Raw genomic sequence first — 22,752 nt, 5'->3', positions numbered from 1 at the left:
TTGCACGATTTGTTGCCGCAGCTTATCACATGCGCTCTGCTCCCCTTCTGCTACTGCTTCAAAGCACTCCAGATTTTTTTGATTTGCCTCTCCTACTGCTCCAAGACTCTGAGTGATACAGAGAACCTCCTACAGCCAGAAAGTAACTGTGATTTTTAGCGATGATGTTTGCTGTAACTATTTAAAGCACACTTAAGAAGACACATAATAAGTAGGTTTGAGGGAAGTGGTAGCAATCCACCCACTACGTTCCTTTTAGCTAACCCTTTAATTAAATATTAAAGATACGCTTCTCAGGAAGATTTAAAATAACCCAATGACAGAAAAAAGAGGCGAGTTAAAAAACAGCAGAGAAAGACACAATCTGCTCCCCACCCCTTCCCCCAAGACTTACCACACCTTCACACTGCTTTTAACATAATTTTACTGTGCTAATGAGGGAAGAGCTCTTCCAGAAGGAAATAACAAACCTTATGCTTTCCAGTGCTAGATCCCTCTGTACATTCTCAGGGAGTCCCACGAGGGATTGCAAATTATTTTGATGCCTAACTAAAGACACTAGTTTTCTCTTTCATAAAGGATGGCAAGAAAATGTTTATAAAACTGAGTAAATAAATTGCTTGAAATGTTATTCCTCACTCAGAAGATACATTCTACTGCTGGATGCACAGAACTGATACATAGTTTGAGGGGAAAAAGTATATATACATTGATCATAGCATCATCTCCAAGTAGCGAGCCGGGTGAGATAAATCACAGCAAGATCTGTGTAGCTTTGTGGCGCGAAGCATTTCCATTTATACCCAAGATGAGGCACCCCAGGTGGGTACCACAAGCGATCAGTGGAGAAACAGAAGAGGCAGCTGGTGGAGGTGAGGAGAAGCATCAGAAACCAGCCACGTCCACAAAACCGAGTGGCTCTGCCCTGCGTGACCATTTTGGCAAAGGCTTTGACGATTTTGCTCCCTATCTGGCTGGCAAACAGCTACGCTGACAAAGCATCTACACACAAACTGAGCAGTGGTTTTACACCAGTATCTGCTGTGCTGCTGCTCTGCTTACGTTCAGACTCCTTTGTCCTTCATTACTCTTCTGCTCTTCTCCACCGTCTGCAGTTTTAAATCAAACTCCAAACCCTGAAACTCTCTGTACGGTGTCCACCGTTGCTGTCATATGAACAGAAACTGGTCAACCATTTGGATTCGGTCTTGCATTAGCCATGGAACAGAAAATATTTTCAAACACGTACCTTTCCCTCCCCTCCAAATCAGTCTTACAATCAATACTGCCCTGCTTTCAATTAAAATATCGTCACAATGGATACAAGGTGCTCAGAATTTCACAGTAGAAAACCTATTACTTTGAATACAAAAGTTGGCCAAAATGATTGAATTCCTGAGGCAACAGAAACGATACTGGTGATTTTATTCAGCATGTGTCCAATACGATTTTCCATTCGGAATCCATATTTTTTAATGCTTTTCTTATACCATTCTAAACATTACCTTCAGCTTTTATGGAGTCCCTTAGAAAGTTTTTTTTCAATTTGTTTACCAGAAAACTTAAATCTTAATGATTAAATAATAGGACATTTTTATACATCAGTGGGTTTTCTCAGACACTGGGCTCTAAGTACATACAATGTCTATTGAGTGAAAATAAAAAAGAAAATTCCAGTCATGCAAATCATCTTACAAACCATGTTCCATTTGCCTTGAAAATTTTTACTCTGCTACTGGCATATCATTTCAAAATTAAGCAGATATTTTTTTAAGGTTGCTTTCTCCATTTCCATTCATTTGTTTCACCATTTTGAAGAACTGACAGGCCACATGCTACTGCAGAAGGTACCAGCAGGGTAATAATGGTTCTGCTACCACCAACCAACCACTCCAAGCCCTGGCATGGATGCATTTGAAAAAACCACCCAACCTTCAGCTAACTGCACTGGTTTATTTTGGAACAGCACATCACAATATCAGCACAGATAGCACATCGTAACTGGTTGGGTGATGCCGCTTCATAATTTTTCAACACTAGGACCTTTCAGCATTTTAATTCTGGTATCATTTATGAATTAAAGGTCAATATATAGAGCACAAATGAGGTCTAAATTTAGTCACAGCAGACCACAGTTCCACATAAAGACAAATCTTCAAGTTATGTTGACCTGCTAGGAGACAAAGATAAACAGCACAGCAAACATGTACCTGCAATGCACTGCTTCCCTATTAAATATTAACTGTTTCATTTACATTTAAATGAACAAGGCAGTAGTGGATAGACTTTCCAGTACTGCTGTTTGGTGCTGCTGTCATGGAAAGAAGCTGAAGACAATGTGGGCTGTATGGGGGTACATGACGCAATCTCAGCATCCGCTCAAGTGACTTCAATGATGACCATTCTCCGCTCTTGGAATATAATCCTACACAGCTTTTTTTTTTTTTTTTTTTTCCACTCCCTCTGTAAACACATCTGTTCATAAATAACTTAGATGTCTCCTTGACATTCATGGCATGTAACTGAAGCTGAAGTAGAAAAGGATGGGTGGTGTACAGCACTGAGGAGATGTCACAGTACTTTTGTTCAGCATTTTTGTCAAGTGCAGGTTGCTACCATCAGCCATCAGAGACGGGCGGGGTCACCCACCCATATTTTTCATGGGTCTTCACCAAACTCTTAAACGTTGCTTCAGCTTCCTTTCGACTGAATGACTTTTTTGATTTGCCAGCTTTTCTGCAGATACGGCCCTGCACCAGACAGAAAAGAAAACCTTCGTTAAACGCGTGAATACGCAGCTGGAAACCACAGCTTAGCTCTGCAACGTGCCAGGCGCAGAGGCAGTCACTTGCGGGTACCAGAAAGCAGACTTCCCAAACTGGGACAGACACACACGTTATTAGAGATGATCCAAAAATGATATGCAGTAAAGCAGGGAAAAAAAAACCAAGAAAGACATCTGCTGGGCTCTCTTGTCCCAGCGAGTGCCCGGCTCGATCCCTGCCCCGCTCTCCCAGGGACCCCTCCGAGCGAGTGAAGGGACCTCTGCCATACGGTGTTTGGGGCGCAGACCCCCACGCCCGCCCCGTATGGGCAGGGGTGCAGCCCTGGCAGCCCACAACCGCGGCGAGAGAGCAGAGAAACACGGACACGGCCGGGCACCCCTTTCCACCAGCGCTGGAGGACAGGCGGGTTCTGCGAGCATCCCCACTGCCCTTCCCAGCCACGGGAGAGGAAGGGGCTCCCTGGACCCCCAGGCCGTGGCAGTCCAAGGTGGGAATATCATGGAGCTGAGGGCCCTGGGGAACCATCGTGAAAGTGGAGCATCTCTGCATGCTACGTCTCAGGCCGACCTGTATCTCACCCCCCTCATCCCGCTGCTCACACCGAGCATTGCTGGAAGCTACATCCATCCCACAAAACACACTCCATTTTTCTTCTCCTGATCTGACCCATGAGAAGCAAATAGCTCTGGCATTTCTTAAAGGCAGGAGCACCTTAAAACCAACCTGCTTCCAACCCATGTTAAAAAGTTCTAATTTTACTTTAATTCTAATTTTACTAATTTAATTCATCTTAGTACCTGAGATTTTAGTTTCTTTTACATCTCTGGAGCACTGAGAAAAGACCATCTTCCACCTCAGTCATTTGAAATTCATGACAAGTTTGACAATAAATGAAAATATACACATTTAAACATACTGCATCTTTATTACGTTGCAATTAACTATTACCTCTAAATGCATGGCAGTATATAATTTCAAATCCTTATTTGGCAACCTAAGATATTTACTGGGTTATTAATAGCTTACCCTATTTTGCACATTGGTCCATGTCAATTACCAACTAACAGAGACGAAAGAAACATAGGTGCAGATTTATTCCACTCTACAGCTATAATACCCTTTCAAATATTTATGCCTATTGCATTTTTGTCACAAAACACAAGTTTATTAAAGTCACAAGTCTAATAATTTTAAAACTGTTTGATAGATTGCAATGAAAGCTTTTTTTTTTTAGAGTAAATGGTATTTAATGAGCAGGTACCATATTATAGTGTTACAATTATTACTAACTTCGTTCGTATGTTCTCATTTTTTCCATTCTTTTGCTCAAAATGATGCATCAGGCCGCATCTTTTGCCTCCCATATTTTACTCTCAATTTGAAATTTAAACTGAAAATTGCCATTTGTAATCACATGCAACAAATAATAATGTGGAAAAAAATCAGGTATATGGAGGGAAAAAGGAAAAAAAGGGGGAGAAAAGAAAGCAACAACAAACTCTGCCCTCAGACTATCCAAGTTGTTTTTACAGACTAAAATGAGTAAGATGAGTCTGCAGCGTGGACAAATAATTTCATTCTAAAAAACTGTCACAATATTGCAGAGATATGCTTTTGTGTTTAGTGCTGCTCTTATAATAACAAAACTACGGACACTTGAGATGATAAAAAAGCTGTTTCCTACTCTTGCTTAAATAAGTCATTATTCTGTGCGGTTTGACTCCCCTCTCAGAGCCTACCTTAACTAAAGATAAGGAACAGCCTCTAATTCCCACCTCGATTTATTCACAGCCAATTTATACCCATTTGGATTTCACAAAAATAGCTATTTCACTTTTCGATGCTTTTCCTCGCCTTTCTCCCTAGTTGCCATTTACAGACTAGCAATGTATTTCCTCTTTAAATACCCTTTGATAGATTAAGCAGCAAGACACTCTTCCCATTGCGAAACTAAATTAGCAATTTACATTTCCCAGATAAGGATGATCTGAATGGTACTCGACTTAACCCCGCTAATAAATTTTCTTAGAAAATGTTCCTTTTTAGTTTTGACAAATGGAATCATTAAATAAAACTGGGTAACGTATTTTTAAAATCTCACTGACTAATTATCTTACATGTCCTGCAGAAGTATTTTTGTTGTTACCATACACATTTTGCATTTTCTTCCTAATCCGAGCTTTTGTTGGAAGCAAACTTAGAGAAACATACGAAAAGACAAAGCAAAGTGCAACAAAAGATGAGATCGGCATAGGAAGTGCTGTCCTCAAAATCTCACCAACTAAATACTTTTGAAAGTAAATATAAACTTACACAACCATTTAATTTTTGGATTAGGCCTATTTACCATCTCTTGTCTTATGCATATGATTTTTTATCCTTTAAGGCTACAATACCTTTCTGAACTGTGTGCATAGCACCTAGCACAGTACGATCCATGCCTTCCCCAGCTTTATCAAAGCATTAATACTAACCTCTACCTACAAACAAGATCTTTTGCATTGAGAACAGCTATCGTTCATGTTCCGTCTCACCTACGTACTGCTTTCAAACAAGGAAAAGAAAGAATTCTTTGGGCTTGCAATAACAGAGTGAGTATCATCACATCATCTGAAATGTTACTGGAGCCACAGCAGATGAAATGAGGATCGTTCCACAAGTTTATTCTCATACTTCTTTGCTACTGATGCAACAGAACACTAAATCCACTTCTAAAACACATTCTGGTACGATACGCAGGTTGTATGTAAACAGCATCATCAAAGACCAGCTAATTCCACCTGACTGTATGTCTACGCTTATGCGGAAACTATGGGTGACATGGTTAGCACTGTCTCTTATTAACCAATATCCTGCCAGGTGTTTGTAATTTGGGTAAAATTTAACCTCATGGACTGAAAGTTTCCCTTTTTGGTGGCTCAAGTAAACCTGAGGTAAAAAGAAAGAAGGGTGGCATTTCAGTCAACAGCATTCAGATGCTTTTGAGTGTATAACAGAGTGGTATCTACTGTCTTACCGATTTTTAGCTTTTTGCCATTCCCACAAAACTCTTCCCAAGTTTAACTAAAAACGGCATTTTGCACGCAATTATACAAGAAAGAGTCGAACCACCATTCTCACAGGCATCATTACCAGCTCTGACTACAGTTTATTTTCAGACTTCTATCTAAACAGGCAGTCATTTTAACTCCAGTCAGGAGACTATGAGCTGCTACATTCTGTAAATATGGTAAATACAGTATGCAAATACAGTGCTGGCCATAGCTCAGACACACAACTGCATTTTGACTAATCTCTAAACCACGTATGTCACGACTGCTGTGGTAAGCAATACAGATCATTCCCACGACTGATGTTTTGATGTGTCCAGCACCAAATCAAGAAAATATATCAAACTGGTACCTGAACAAGATCAAAACATTCCAAAAAAGATTAAAAACAACAGATAAAACCCAATAAAGCCTTTCATTATTGATTTTAATGTCGACTTTAGCTCTGAGAAGTCACACCAGGAGCTTATTTAAATAGTTGTAATACTTTCAGACCCTCACAGAACGCTTTTCATAAAGGGATAACTGGAAATCTAATTAAAATTAAGAGTTGGAGAGAACATTTCAGATTTTGCCATCTGCTGTGACTTCATGTACTTACCAAGATGTAATTATACAGACTAGAAGCATATGAAAGGTGAAAGTAACGCCACAGCACCCAACTGGTCTACGCAGCCATGGTGAGATGGCGGGGGGATGCGTGTCCCACTCGGTCTCCCCACTCCCTGTGCTCCTGATCTGCGCGGCACGGCCAGCAATCGCACGCCACGCACCCACTCTTGGCCCAGACTAATTTAGAGTTTGAACAAACAGCTGATAGGGATCCTGTCTACAACCCCAGTAAGTGCTAGAAGAAAGACCTCCTGGAGCACAGCCTGCTGCGGGCAGGCTTCTCAGGACTCTGGGCATACCGAGGGACTGCTCGCTCTCGCCACACGCGGCAAAAGACCCCAGGTAAACCCCACGTGCGATCCGGCATCCAAATTTACTGGCCACTATGGGGAAATCTGGGAGCTTTTCTACTCCTCGGTCATGCCACAGCGGTCTCCACATTTTTCCACAATCATTAAGGCATCAGCATGTCCCCCCCTTGAGAATGCTGCAGGACACTGAAGCACATCCCCCAAAATGCTCTACACCCAATAGCTCTTTAAAATCCTTCAGTATCATTATCAGCAGTGTGCCCTATTTTTTCTTCCCCAACAATCGCATGTCGCACAAAGTGGTCCAAAGACAGAGTTAAGTCCTGTGCAGAGACATCAAATATGAAGCCTGAAGCTCTTCAGCCCTGTAATCCCACTACAACCACGCATCTGCCCACGGCTGGCCTGTGCATCATGAAAAACAGTCCTGACATTTCTTCTGGTATTTCCAGAATCGGGATGGCTTCACGGGGATTTCTTGGGCAGCGATGCAGAGACTCCTCTGCCTCGTCAAACCCAACTACAGGAGCTCCCAGACCAAAACCCAACAGTTTTGGCACAGCACACGGTGTCAGGTGTGCTTCCATGTCATATGGCTTTTGGCACGACCTGGAAGGATGGGACTAGGTAACAGTGGCCAGCCCTTCACAGGATCGTACAATCACCAAAGTGCTGGTTGGAAGGGACCTCTGGAGTTCTCCAAGCCCAGCTTAGAGACCTGGAGCTGAACCACCAACCCAGGTCAGCTGTGGCACCACACAGCCAGGTCCCGAATCCTTCAAGGCTGTGCTCAGCGCTCTCCTGATGCAAGGCAATGTCTTACAAGGTCCCAGATCCCCACAGATTTGTTGTATGTAGTCACCAACCCTTACAGGACTGGGGTTATTCTGAAAACAGTGTAAGCCCCTGTGCTACACGCCGTTGAGATGCCACAGCAAACCCTTCGGGCACATCCAGACTTTTTTTTGCTGGAGCAGTTAACAAAGAGTTGTCTTCACTCCAAATGGTGCACAGCTCATAGACTCAGAAGCAGGCGAGCCTTCACGTTGTTAGCACTGGTCTTAACGCAAACTCCTCAGCCCTGCATTCCTTTCATCAGTCCTGGATATGCAACTAACTCAAGGTGGGTCTTCCAAGGGCAAATCGTATCTGCCTTCCACACATGGGGCTATATGTGGCCCATCATTTAAGCCAGAATAAGGGCGCATTGTACAATTTCATTTTCTCCCTTCATCTTGTAAGAGATCTCTATAGCAGGCTCCAGTGACCCACTTCTAGGTCAATGTCAAGAGACGGAAAACAAGTAAAAGTTTAGAGAGGTGCACCAAAGACCGTAGGAAGTCACTGTGCCATATGCTACATCTGTGGGGATCCCTCCAAGGACAGGAGGGAGACCCACACAGATATATCCATTTTCCAAGTCTGTTGTCCCAGGTTTCTCCATGGATGATGCAAACAGTGTGGATTTTCTAAGAGCTGGTGCATACTGTGAATCTCCAGCACATAACGTGTTCCACTAACGTGCCAGCAACTAATGGCTTTGGGCCTCAGCTGTTCAAAGTCCCACACTATGCAAACATACTCAAATCTTTTCTGATAAGTAACAGTGGAATACAGTGCTTAAGCCTGAACCAGTTCTATTCTAGAATATTTAAACAAGTTTTCAGAGTAAAATATTTCCACTGGCTTTAGAGAAGCATTCAAAAGTAGAGCAATGCTGAAGTGAGCTACTGTCATTCTCAGCGCAATGACTGCAATGTGTCACAACATCATTGCCAGAGTGCAATATACAGTCTCTTCTCCCAATTACATGGTTTATAATTTTTTTTCCTTCATGTACTGATGAGGCACAGTTAATCATGTCTCAAAAACTGCACACAATTTGTATTGCACTATATATAATTAGTAGCTACAGCTAAAACAAAGCAGTATAGAAAATGATGCAGACAAATACTGTTAATGTTGCAGCATAACTGAATTAAAAATGGGATGTTTTCCTGCAAATGTGTAATTTCCGAAGCAGCATTTCCACGCCTTTTTTGGTCTGCTTTTTAAGAACAATCCTTACAAAGAAGGGAAAACTCGGCTAGTTCCGTCTTTCAAGCGTCCTATAAATTGCTCCTTCTGGGAGTGTGACTGTTCTTTGTCCAGGAAAAAGAAATCTGAGTTCCAGCTGAGTAATTATTAATGCTTACTCGTCTGCATGCAGCCTGGTGCAAGCAGCTCTTAATCGATACGAACACTTACAACCCCAATCGCTGTTTGACAGCTACAGAGCCCTGAACTGCTCTTCCTCGCCTTCCCCTAAAGTCAGCGGCACTATTTCAGTACAGATGAGGGTTAAGAAACTCCCATCCTGCATTTCACAGGTGGGACAAACTCTGTGTTTCCAAAACAACAAGAAAACAAGAAAAAACAAGAAAATTTTGGCAGTCAACCACATTCTTGGAAGGTGCCTCCAGCATCTCTGGGGCCGAAGGTGCCGCGTTACAACATGGCAGACTTCTGTCAAAAGAGATGGTCCCTGTCCCCTGCCATCAGATGGGCACCTGCTAGTCTAGATGAGACAAAGGGACGCCTTCTCTTTCAGTCTTCTGCCAGGATCCCTGGGCTACCTCTCTGTGGAACCAGCTACCAGCAGAGCTACTGAGGGCAAGTCCAGACGTAAAGGCTGGGAGCTCAACAGCCCCCCTCTGTATCAGCCCACAGGTCCTCCGCGATCAGGAACCTGAAGTTACTGAAGATAAACACAGCCACGGGTGTAAATCCAAGCAAAGCAAAGCAAACCGTCCTTTATGACAGGTTCCAAGGATGAAGGAGCTACAGCCCAGACAAGAGTGTCTATTCTCCACCTTTCCCAAAGTTTCACCATGCTAAAATAAAAAAAAAAATTAAAGAGAGAAAAAAGAAAAAGGAGTAAAAAGCAGACTACCTCTGGGAACATTTAATCGAGCCAAGACCAAATTTGGTAAGATTAGTCAGACCACCAGCTGGAAAGGAGATGGGAAGGAGAAGCAAAACCGATTCGAGTCACAAACCAGTGCACTTTTTCTCCTGCTATTTATACAAATGTGTCAATCTCTTGACTACAATGTGTTTCATACTGATGCAGGCGGACATCTGCTCACAGAGCCCCCACTTCTGAGGGCTTCAAGTACACATCCTCAAATGACCTTTGGGAAGAGGATTACCTGTACTTCACAGGTGGGAAAGAGGAATATAGTGAAGTTATATGACTTGCCCATCACTGCACCTGAAGTCGGTGGCAAAACCTGGAAGCTGCACTTGGATCACCTCTCCTCAGCCTAAGCGCTCTAACTGTGAAATATCCAGCCCTCCTCAATTATAGAACACTTCAATACTAGGCATATTTTAATATAAATCTTGTCAAATTTATAGAAAATTTGACATTTATAGAAATTCATTAAAAAATTGACAAATTAGTAACACAAATTTCCTCTGCTTTTTTTTTTTTTTTTTTATGTGCACTTACTATGGAAATAAGCCCCACAGTTCTTACTGCAGCTGGGGGGCTGTTACCATTTGTAACACAAAGCTAGAAACAGGAGAACTATCTCCTCATTCCACAGCTCATACAGCCTGGCTATGAGAAGCATCTGAGCTCCAGGCCATTTCATAACGCAGGCTTACTCTTCCTTCCTCAGGTTTATTTTCACCCATCTTTGAATGCAGATATAGGATTGTGACTGACACGTAACTCTATCAGGGAGTCACTGCACAAGTTCCAGGGGCTTTGGGGAGCCTGCGCAGAAGAGGATTAAATCAATGAGGACCATCGATTTTAAAAACACGCACAAAATCATGAAGCAGATCAAAAGATGTTCTCCAAGGTCAGACTCTGCACGTGCATGAGGCAGGCACAGATCTGCCGCACGTGGCTGAGGACAGGCACACCTGATGTACCGCTTCCCAGCCTGCCTTTTAACTGGAACGGGGCAAATCAGACTGGCACCTTGATCCTGTTTCAGAAGGGGAATCACCCAAACGTCTTACGTGTGGTGCCCGCTTACCTGTTTTGTGCAGCCCAACAGGGACTGCCAACCCACTTTCATAAAAGCACACCTACCCTTCTCCCCAGCTTGTGCTCTCCCAGTTCCCAGTGGAGCGCTGGCTTCAGTGCCAGCCAGGCTAGGGAACAGTACCACGTCCTTCCCGCGCAGCTTCTCCTGCACCTTCCAGGATCTACTCAATGACCGCTGTTTCCAGCCGGAGTTAAGAGACCAACACTGTGGAGCGCTCCGCACTCTCTAGAAATGACAGTGTGGAGTACGACTCAGACCAGCCCCATACCATGCGCTTTCCAAAAATACGACGACATCCAATAGAAACCTGGTATTCCATCTACAAGCAAGACAACTGGATCCTGCGCACACTGAATTTAACACATATTTTGAGCCGCTCAGGCAGCATAATCACTGCAGCCCCTGAAGTACCCCCGTTGTGCGGCGCAGTGATTGCACCCAGCAACCCTTCCATCCTCCCATCTCCCTCCATGCCTAATGTCAGCGTTACCTTGTCTGACAGCTACAAGAGAAGATAACTGGTAAACTGGAAACTGCATGTGAAGGACCGAATATGCCAAGGAAAAGCAGAGATCTTCACCGATGCTCATCAGCCCAAAGGAGCTTAGGTGGGAGAAAGAAATGCAGCTAATACTGCGTTACTCAACCAACAGCCCACTTCGTGAGAGCAGATGCCTGCTCAGGGGACACAGCTTGGAGCTCACCCGGCAGTAAGGCGCTCGCAATGTGAGGACCAGAATTACAGTGGAGTTACAAATCTTCGATTTATAAGTCTCTGGTCATGCGTGGAAATTCCTGGGCATTGTGTAGGTGCTAGGAAATCTGTGTATTTCCAAGACTAGCCTGTGCAAGGAACAGTAAATCTTCCTCACAACAGAAAGTGGGGTACTTAGGCTACTCTTCCAGGACAACGCAACGTCACCCCTCTGACTAGGCTTTCTGCATTTGAAAAAACACTATTCTTCCACAAAGTATTGGACAAAACACCCAAATCCTACACGATTCTCTCTATCTGAACTCTTTCACTGAAGAAAACGACTTCTTTTATACTTCAGGGAAGAAGAATCTTGCTCTTCTGAGCAAACTCAATTTTGTTACGATCCAAAGCGACAATGCTTTTAAATTCTTGTTTAAGAGGTCAGCCAAGTATTGCCAGGAAAAATTACTTCTACCTGCCATAAAAGCATGGTTTAAAATAAGCAGTTTGTTTCAATTTAGTGATTTAACTTATTTGATGACTATTTTAACACTAAGGATGATAGCTGGAAGTATTTTAAAATTTTCCCTTTCATCTTTGAAGGGGTAAAATGGAGATTGTGTTCCCCCTGCTTTTTAAAAGAACTAAAACAGCCTCCTACTTCAATGACTTGGAATCCCTGTGTCTTCATTCCTCTCAGTGGAATATATTTGCATAATAATAGTCAGGATAGTCAGAACAGCAATATATCAGAGTACACACGAACAATGTTTTTTTCCAGCCCATTCATCAGACACAGCATCTCAACATAGCAAATATATATGCTCCCACTTAAACTTCAGCTTGAAAATCCTAGGCTTTTCAATTGCAATAAAAGAGAAATCTTACAAGGCAAATGTATTTGATTTTCCTCTGTATCTAAACAATATTCTTTGTTACCTCTTTGGCCCAGCATTTATACCTTTTCATGGGTAACAAGCCCCATAATACATTGCTTTGTCCCCTCTGTAATCTTTGTGTATGAGTCGATTTGGTTTTCAACGTTGGACCTAAAGCAACATTTCTTTCCTTGATGATAACTGGCATCATTCACTCAGGCAACTAAATTGAAAGCAAAAAGCGAGCCGGTTTTATTTTTTAAGGCCCTAATATGATACAATGGCTCCAAATAATTCAGAGACCACTGTGTTCTCTGCATTTCTGCAGCCTTTGAGATTAGCTGATTTATTCATGGCTAAAGCATCTGGAGTATGAAAAGCCATGGATTTGCAATTAATTTCTGGCATACATGTTTGAAAGACCTGGAGTCTGCTGACCTCCTGGACACCATGCAAGTCCCATCTGCTATCTGCGCACTCATACTTTTGTCTAAAAGGATGAAGAGGGAGCAATTTAGACTATGATTAACTGCTACCTTCTGTATCTGTTTTTCATAAAATAAGCCCATTTCTCCTGTTTCAATCTGGTAGAAGTCAGCTGGGATGCTCATATTTTTAAAATGGAAAGATCAGTCAGTCCAATGGTCATACAAGGCACACACCTCTTGAAGCAAACTAACGGGAATCCATGGAAATATTTCCAATATTACGAGGGATGAAAGTACTACATACCAACAACTTTTACTTGAGTTCAGGAACTTTCCCATAGAAAATGAAATCTTAATTACAAATTATATTTTGATTTTGATTTAAATCATGACACAGAAGCCCACCACAGCGAGAATACTTGTAACTAGGGTTCCTATTTTAGCACATCCTGACAAAACTGTTAAGCTCCTTCTATTCACTGGAAGAATAAGGCAGTATTTTCCTCAAAATGAAGAACTGTTTCCATGACATAATCTTCAGAGTCACCAGTTACCCGAGAGCTGCCTGTCCCCAGCCTCCATGGAGGGAACGAGGGACTCATAAAAAGGAGGACAAGGACTGGTCAACACTATGGCAAACACCAGCCCAAAGCCCTCAAGGCATCAGGTGTTGTTCTCAAAAAAAAAAAAATTCCTGATGCATTATTCGGACATTGGCACGGATAGCTTTGTCCTATCTCAAACTTCCACCAAACCAGCATCATATCACTACTCTCCAGTGAGAAAGAACATGTCTATTAGAAGACACCAAATCCTCTTCCACTTTTGTACAAAGTCTGCTCCTTTTCACCTGGGACCATGTCATCCACCACATTTTCAAACAAGAGAGACGACTCCTTCCCATGTGCATTGCTCCAGGAGAGCCACAACGAACCTATCGCTGCTCCTCTCCTGCGGCCAGCACCGTTCCCCCTTCCGTCCTTCAGTTATGGACATCATCGTGACAACAGCACTGTCACCAGGAACTGGAGAGCAACAGGCTCGTCTCGAAACCTCTTAAACTACCAATGAACCGTTCTAAAGGGTGCTGCTAAGAAGGAGCAACGCCCAGTGGGCCACCTCCACGGCCTGGACAGACAGACAGACAGACACGGGAGGCTCTACCTAGGCAGGCATGCCAAACAGCCGCCTCCAGCACAACAAACAGCTGGTATTTATACTATTTTTCTTGCACCGCCCCACCTGCTCGGCTGACACCCCAGCTCTGCAGGGCTCATGGCCACCGCTTCGCTGGCACTCAGGGCCAAGCTTTCACTCCCAACGACAGCAGCCGGCGAGCAGCTGACAAAGTCATCCCCCTAAAACCAAGGCTGCAGTTGAGTTCAGGACAACACCAAGTTTTTTTAAAATAAGATTCTGGATCCCAGACAGATAAACAGTCTTCGGCCTTTGATGTACTGAGAATTCCCCTCAAGATGCTGACCAGAGCTGTGTGAATAATTGATTTTCTCAGCTGAATAGCTGAAGCAACCAGCCAAACAAACCCCAACTTGTTTGTTAATTAACATTTTTTTTTTTCCTTGAAAACTGGGGGGGTGGGGGGGGCGGGGCGAAGTGTAGTTCGGGACTGTTGAATTCTTTCCTTCAAACAGAAATTGTCTCTCTTCCATTTTAAACATTTTGCTTTTCCCCAGACAAAAAAAATCTAAAAATGCAATACCAGATTTGTGATCGGAAGCAAGGGCACATGTCCCATAAGGTAGGGCATCTCTCAGGCAAGGTCACCTGAGGCGTATGGTTCCTGCTTGGAGAAATCTGGAGAAACAGCCACGCTGCTTTAAAATCCAGCCCGTGGGAGACAGGTTCAGGCCTGGGAACCCGGACCCAGGTTTCCCCGCCATGCTGAAAGGAAAGGGAAAAGTGCTACCTCTTACTTTCCGTGTTGCACACTCAGATCTCCTCACGGACCTAACTCCCGAGCCAAATGCTTCACCTGTCAGACGTCGGGACGACATCTCTCAATTTCTCTTCTACTCTGCTAAAAGAGAAATCCATTAAAAATCTGACCTCCTCAAGAATCTTGACTGCCAAAAAAATCTATTTTCGGTGTTAGCTGCGTCAGATTTTTGACCATTCTGTCAACACACACAAAAAAAAAAAGCCATATATGTTTGCAGCGTTACAGTCCGACTGTTAAGAAACGCCGAGTGGAATGGCCCTGGTTTCGGACGGGCGAAAGGAGGAATGTGCGCTGGCGGGAAGCCCAGCCCCACCCACCGCGGCGCGCTCCCGGCCATGTCATGGGCTTGAGCGTCGACAGCGACCCCGTGCTGAGACACGCCGCCGCGAGCCGGTGACACCTCTCTGGAAGGCCCCTGCAGCGCCCACCTCGCACCGGGCCGTGCAGCCGCCGCCATTTTCCTGTGCGGGGTCATGTCGAGGACGGACATCGCCCTTCCAGCCCTTCTGATTAACAGCCAGCGCACCGAGTGCTTCACGCTATTGCAGGAGGGTGCAGGCTGCTTACAAAAATCACATCGTGAACCTGGCGCGAGCCGTTGCTGTTCGCTGTGGACGGCTCGTCGCAAGCACCGAGGCTACCCACAGCATGGCGAGAGTCACCCAAAGCCAGACCTGCAGCTCCTCGGCTCACGATGCCTCGGCCGCTACGCTTTAATTTCTAAAACACACGTGGTCGAAAAGCAGATGACCTGCCACACGAAAGAGGGAAGGGGGACAGGGGAGCGCCTGTTGTGTTTTGAGCCCTATTACGCAATGGAGTTGAGATTGCATAAGGAAGGGAGCGGGATGACAGAAACGTAGCTCCCGTGACGCAGAGCCCGGCTATGATGTCAGGCTGGCAACACATCACAGCCCACACCTCTCCAACCCAGAAATTAAATTTATTGTCAGTGCTACCTAGTAACCTTTCCACTTGGAATGAATGATCCAAGACATTGAAAGGTGTGCACTACACCTATTTAACTACTAAGTTACCACCAGCAATTTATTTCAGCCTTTTATTGTGTCCCACATGCATTCTCTTTTTTTCTTTCTATAATTAACTTTGTAAACTTCAGCAAGAATGCAACTGAAACTCATGCACTTTAAATGTGTTTATTAATGATGGACACATAAACATCCCCTGTCATCAGAAATTACTACTACTTTCTAGAAATCTCTTAAACGGTTTAGGGGAGAGAACTGACAGATTATATAGCTTAATATTTATTACTTATAAAACAATGTAGTACTTTTCTTCACTGAGCCGTTTTATGATCCCAGCAAACCTTAATTTAACCAGTTTACATACAACATTCAATACTGCAGAAAGGTGCTGAATTGTTAAAAAAATCAAGAATATTTAGCAGTGCCCTGCTAAACCTTTCTTTAAAATAATGAGAACTATGATCTCAATAAAAAGAGATGGGTCAACAGATACTGAGATGCACTAAGAGTAGCTACACAACTTCAACGTACCCCAGGCCCAATGTAAATTAAGGCTCTCTTTCTTTTCTGGCAGATGTTTTTTATATCCCAAGGTGACCTAGGAAACATGACCTCTTCAAATTAAGTGTAGAGAAAAATACTATCTATCTGGTTAAAAAATGGAGCAGTAGGCCCAAACCCAGCGGGGGAAAAGGAAGAAAAGTCACTTACAAAAGAGTCTGTTAAATAATCAGAAATAATTTTCTGTCTTCAGAGAAACCAAGCCTTTACTTCTGTTCATGCGAGCAGTTCCACAGAGGCAAACAGGAGTAACCTCATTTTTAAGCAAATGAAAAATATGTTATTATTTACTCTTTCCCCTTCTCCTTGCCAAGATACAAATTTAAGAAGTTTCTCAGCATCGTTTACTGACGGATGAGGAGCTGTGCGTGTCCCCTGTGTTCAAGGGCATTCAAGAAGCGAACAGGAAAATCACCCCACCACAGCCGCGAGCGTATTGCCCGCTACAATAATCACGGAGAAGGACCAGCCGCTAGTTTCCTCCAGAAATACTTAACCGTTCATTAAAAACGCCTCACGGCATCCTTCTAAGTGCATTCTGCGGGAGAGGAAGACAAAAAGCACAAAACGCACCGATCCAGCCCAGAGGAGATGCTCTGCGGGGGCATCCGGGCGCCTCCTCCCGCGGGGAGAGCCGGCAGCACCCACCCGGCTGCCGAAGCTGCAGCACACACCCGAACCCCCCCGTTCTGTCCACGCAGGGAGATCTCAGACCGCCATCAACTTCGCCAGCAGCTCGGGTGGCAGCTCCAGGCGTGACCCCGTGCCACCCCTCGGCCCCAGGCCCCAAGCCCGGGGTTGCCTCTTGTCCCCCGAGGGATGCTGCGCAGGACGGCACCAGACAAAGGCCCAGGGGCAGCAGCGCTGGCGTCGCGCCCTACGCCAGCACCTCGCGCAGCAGACCACCAAGCATGGCCGACCGGGTGGTAAAGGGCAGGGGAGGGGGAGGACTGGAATCCCAAACCCCACCGGAGGCTGAGGTGCGAGCGAGGGGCCCCTCGGGGGCAAGAGGCACGGCACCGCGGTGCCGCACGCAGCGGAGCCGAGCGCAGGGACAAGAGGCACGCAGGATGGGGGCAGGCGCTCCTCGCACCTCCACGCTGACCCGCACCTCCCTGTGAAGGGACCCCGGAGTAAGACACGTGTGTCCCTGCCGCCTCCTCCCCACCAGTGATGCCAGGTCCTCGGGGGAGCCCCGTCACCCCGGCTCGGCCAAGGTCAGCCGCCGGCGGGGCTGGACCCGCTGGCCTTTTGGGCTCCCATCCGAGAGACAGGCACAGACCGCCCACCCCGCCACAGACCCCCTACCTGCCCCTTGACCAAGCTGGCCGCAAACTGCCTCATGACGGCCTCCACGGTGTAGGCGCTGGACCAGCCGCGGGGGGTGAGCAGCTCCATGCAGATGGCCCCGCCGTCCAGGACGTAGCCGTTCTCCAGGCGGGGGCTGAGCACTCTCATGAAGGGCGGCGAGAAGGGGAAGTTGTCGGGGAAGGTGAGGTTGAGCAGGATGTACTCCGTGTTGGTCTCCTTCATGTCCTGCCACAGCACCGAGTCCTTGTCCACCTGGTGCAGCTTCACGTTCCAGTCGAAGAGGCTCTCGTCCACCAGCTCCACCGAAATGAAGCGGTCGCTCAGCCGGGCGATGTCCTGCAGCTCCTTCATCAGCCGCCGGGTCCGCACCTGTGTGCAGTGCTGCTGCCGGCCCCCCGGCGCCAGCGGCCCCGACCCCGACGGCAGCGGCCCCAGCGCCGCCGGCCCCGACCCGCACCCGGGGCCCCCCCCGGGGCCCGGCCGCTGCGCCGCCTCCCTGCCGGTGCCGGGCTCCCGGGCCGCCTCCCGCGCCTTCTCGCTGCCGCCGCCCGAGCGCGGCGGCGGGGGCTGCTTGGCCGGCTCCGCCGCCTTCTTTTTCTTGTGGCCGCCGGGGCTGCTCTCGCTGCCGCTGCTGCTGCTGCAGCCTCCGCCGCCCCCGGGGGGGCCCTGCGGCTGCGGCTTGTTGCTGCTGTTCTTCTGGTGGCCCCGGCCCCGGAGCGAGGAGCCCTGCTGGCTGCTGCGGTGGTGGTGGTGGTGCTTGGGGTCCTCCGTGTCCCGGTTGTGCAGCCGGATCAGCCCGATTTTCCGCAGCAGAGTGGCCATGTTGCGCGCCGCGCTGCTCCCCCTCTCGCCGTTATGGTTTGATTATTAATTTAAAGCCCGGCTCGGCGGATTCGCTGTCCGCGGAGCGGGGGGGGGGGGCGAGGCCCCTCTCCCGCCGGTCTGTGCGGGGAGAGGCGGCGGGTCTGCCGCGGGGAGGGCAGGCGGGCGGGCGGCCGCTCAAACGCCTCCCCTCGCTAGGGCTGCTGCTGCGGGCAGTGCCGCCGCGGCGGAGCTGCTCCCGGGGACATCACGGCCCCGCCGCCGTGCCCGCGATCCCGTGAAAAGGGTGGGAGGGGAGGAATTAAAAAAACCCGAGCCACCCGCGCGGCAGAGCCCCCATCCCCTCCCCGCACAGCGGGCCAAGCCGCCTGCGCTGCGGCCGGCCTCCCGCGGCACCTCCGGCTCGCCGCCGCCCGAGCCCAGCCAATCCCAGCGGCGCCGCGGCGGGCCGGTCCCCGCGCCGGGCGCCTCGCGCCGGGCGCCTCCCCCCGGGCACGGTGCGGGGGAAGGGGGGGGAGAGGCCAGCAGCGGCCGCCCCCGCGCCCTCCCGCCACGGCACAGCGCAGCGCCCTCCGGCCCCTTTGTTCGGCACCGCCCGCTCCGGCGGGGGGGGGGGGAGAGCGGGGCCGCCGCGGGGCCCCTCCCGCCGCCCCGCCCCGCGCCGCCCCGCGCTGCGGCGGGGTGCGCGGGCGCGGCCCCGGCGGCGAGGCGGTGCGCGTGCGAGGGCGTCGCTGCGTGTGAGCGCGCCCGCGCGCGTGTGCGTGCTGCACAGGCCCGCGCCCCGCCCCCCCCGAGCGCGTGCGGTGGCACCGGGGGCCGGCTCGCTTTAGAGGTGTCCCGTCCACCCCTTCTCGCTGTTCCTCAGACCGCTTGGTTCCACGGGTGGCCCGGTGCCCAGGAGGCGGCCGTCGGCCCGCGCCCGCTGGGTCGCACCAGAGAGCGCGGCGCGTGGCGGCGTGGCCAGGCGTGGCGGACGGGCCCAAGCGACCGAGGCGTCTGGCTCACGCCGGGTGAAAATCAGGGTCCCAGGAGCAGAGTTACGGCCGTTTCGCAAATGCAGCGTTACTGAAGGTTCATCTGGGTGAAGTTGCTGAGAAACCGCCTTGCTGCAAGGTTGCTCGTAATTCCCTTTGTTGTGTCAGTTCGTGCAGTGCAAGCAAGGCACAGAAATAAGTATGTATTTAAGATCCTGCCTAATAGCATGGGAAGAAAATTCACCATACGGAATCTGTATCTTGGGAGATTACAGCACATGTAAACTGAACCATGGCCCACGTGACACCAATGAGGAGGAGGAAGAGGAGGAGGAGATGCAGCACGACTGCACGGCCAAGCCATGACACCGTGGGGCAGGCGAGATGGCGGCCGTTTTCTGCAGCTCTTCCAGGCCGTGGGGGAGCGCGAGGTGGAGGCCCTCTCCTCTTGCTCCCAGAAGACCTTGCAGAGAAAGGCTGGGAGATACCACCAGAGCTGACCCACATGTGATGTCTGGCCCATCCCTCAGTGGCCTGCTTTGAACAGACAAAAGATGAAGAGCTGCCAGCTAGCTGTGAGTGGTGGCCCAGGAAGCACAGGTACCACAACACTGTCCTTGTTTGCTCCTGCCCTCCACGCTGTTGACCTGCGCAGTCAAAAGCCTGTCAGTGTGATGACCCTTGGGGTTCATAGAATCACAGAATTATAGAATCATTAAGGTTGGAAAAGACCTCTAAGATCATCAAGTCCAGCTGTCAACCCAACACCACCATGCTAAACCATGTCCTGAAGTGGCATAACCACATGTTTTTTGAACACCTCCAGGGACGGTGACTCCATTGCTTCCCTGGGCAGCCTGTTGCTCTGATCCTTCCCTGTGTGCGGACACCCCAGGGCCGCTGCAGGAGCTGTTTGCTACATTTCCTACCCTGAGAAGATCTGCACCTGAAATGCTGTTGACAGAGTGTTCCTCGGAGGTCAGAAGTCCTGGGGAATGTGGAGTGGGTGGGCTGAAGCCTCTGGAAATGTTCTGTCCATGTTGTGTCCCTCTCCTACGTACCTTCTCTCTGTAGCCCACCCTGCCTGAGGGAATGAGGATCCTCCCATTTATGGGACACTGGAAACCATCTCCAAGCCTTCCCCTTGTAACTTTCTGCAGTGCCAGACACGCAGCCCCTGCTGAGCTGTCGATGGCCCATCCATGGATCTGGGAGATTCCTGGAGCACAGAGAAACCGCACGCGGACATTTCGTGGTGGGTGATGCTTCCAGGTAACACGTAATCAAGCTGGGCTTGTTCAGCCTGAAGAAGAGAAGGCTGCGAGGGGACCTAATATATGCTTATAAATATCTCAAGGGTGGGTGTCAGGAGGATGGGGCCAAACTCTTTTCAGTGGTGCCCAGCGACAGGACAAGGGGCAATGGGCACAAACTGAAGCACAGGAAGTTCCGTCTGAACATGAGGAAGAACTTCTTCCCTCTGAGGGTGACGGAGCACTGGAACAGGCTGCCCAGGGAGGTTGTGGAGTCTTCTTCTCTGGAGATATTCAAGACCCGCCTGGACAAGGTCCTCTACAGCCTACTGTAGGGGACCCTGCTTCGGCAGGAGGGTTGGACTAGATGACCCACAGAGGTCCCTTCCAACCCCTACCATTCTGTGATTCTGTGATTCTGTGAATGTCCAGCGCAGCACACGATGGTGGGGCACATAGGCTGGGCTGAACCAGAACACCAATTGGCAACTCGAGCCTTTGTGTTGGCTGCATTAATGTTTTAAACTGGAAGGGCTCTGCATGGTGTTCTGTGACAGCTGGCAGCAGGAGCCGCTATCATAAATTTAACATGATGAAAGTTATTTACCTGTCTCATATAACTGCTGAGGCATCTACCCAGCAGTGAAGCCCTATAAAAGAGCAAGGTCTCTGCAAAGGGGGACTGGAGCCAAGCAGCCCCTCCGTGGCCTTGTGCAAGATTAATGGTGGAAGTGCTGAGAAAGCTGTTTCAGCAACGTGGAAGGTGTGATAGGTGTGCCCGGCCAAACGGTGTTCTGCTGTGACAGGGGACCGCTCTGATCGTGCTGGGAGTAGTGATATCTGGTACAACCTGTGTCCACCCTGTCTGCAAGGTGAAAAAGCTGACGTGATGTGGTGAAGTCCTCGTGTTCGTACCCAGGCTTCCTCAGCAAGGGAGTGAGTTGGTTCATCCAGGAGGGACTCTGGATGGCTGCAACTCCAGGGCCTTGAAGCAAACAGGGGGTAAAACAGCTTGCAGGGGAGACTCCTCCTGTGTCATCTAGACTGTCCTTATCCATATATTCATTGACTGACAAAAAAACTCTGAACAAATTTGGTCCGTGATCTCTCTTTATGGATTCCTCATCAATTCTTCTTCCATAATATCTGACACAGCAGAAGCATATGTATTAACTCTGTCCATTATTATACCTGCTCACCAGTTTGCCAGGTGCGGAAGTCAAACTGAACCATCCTGCCAGCTCCCAGGCACGGCCCTCCTGTGCTTGCCTTGGAGCAGGATTGGTTCATCCACTCACGGCATATAAAGGCATCCTAGAGTGATGCAATGACTTCAGAATCAGGGAGGTAAAAGGGCACCTGGGTAAGAAAAACAGACTGACCTCTGGCAGATATTTCTCCCACGTATTTAGCTGGAGAGCTGCTTTCAGGCTCAGCTGCTGTGCACCGATCAGTGAAAGAGGACAGCATTCACAGCCCAGGTCCAGCAGCAGCCCTCAGCTTCACGTGGCGCAGACTGACGCTGATGAAGGGCACCTCGGACTCTTCTTGCAGTGCAGAGGCATCTGTCGCTAGCCAGAGATTCAATCCTATTGCAGTACCGGTTTGGTGTTGTTTGGGGCTGCCAGGAAGCTATTTTTTTGGGTTTTTTTCTTTTTTTTCTAGCAGGATAATATTGGCCAGTGGTTTTCTCATTTTCACTGAGTTTGCCAAAAAGGAGTTACCTGGGGCTCAGCGAAAAGCTCGGATGTGTATCGGTTGCTCCCACTTAAATGCAGCAGGATTTTAAGGCCTGAGCATATTAGAAGATGTTACTTAAATTAAACAAGTGCAAAGAAGCATTTCTAGGATGACTAAGGGAGCAAAATGCACATCATCTTAGGAGAACCAGAAGATCTTGACTTGTTTAGTATAGCCCAGTAAAGACTGAATGGGGGTGTGGTAACACTTTATAAATATATTTGAGAAGTAAATGTCAGAGAGGGATATTGACTTCATCACATGATCAAATGGCTGTACAGTGAGTAAGCCTGAGTACATTTGGACTGGAAATCTAAAAGCTTCCAGCTATCTGATG

The 22,752-nt window shown here is 48.1% G+C and overlaps 1 protein-coding gene across 1 annotated transcript; it reads right to left on the bottom strand.

The window, feature by feature from the left end:
• Positions 1-1,408: 1,408 nt before the first annotated feature.
• On the bottom strand, positions 1,409-19,049 carry UBE2QL1 (ubiquitin conjugating enzyme E2 QL1). Its single transcript, XM_009942517.2, has 2 exons — positions 17,624-19,049; positions 1,409-2,750 (listed from the first exon to the last, which is right to left on the bottom strand). Exons 1-2 carry the CDS (start codon positions 18,446-18,448, stop codon positions 2,619-2,621), a joined length of 957 nt encoding a protein of 318 aa, XP_009940819.2. The 5' UTR covers positions 18,449-19,049; the 3' UTR covers positions 1,409-2,618.
• Positions 19,050-22,752: the final 3,703 nt, after the last annotated feature.

This window comes from Opisthocomus hoazin, chromosome 3 (assembly GCF_030867145.1).
Source record: "Opisthocomus hoazin isolate bOpiHoa1 chromosome 3, bOpiHoa1.hap1, whole genome shotgun sequence".
Lineage (NCBI taxonomy): Eukaryota > Metazoa > Chordata > Aves > Opisthocomiformes > Opisthocomidae > Opisthocomus > Opisthocomus hoazin.
Note: the sequence above shows the minus strand (reverse complement) of the source record. Positions and strands in the feature narration are given on the sequence as shown.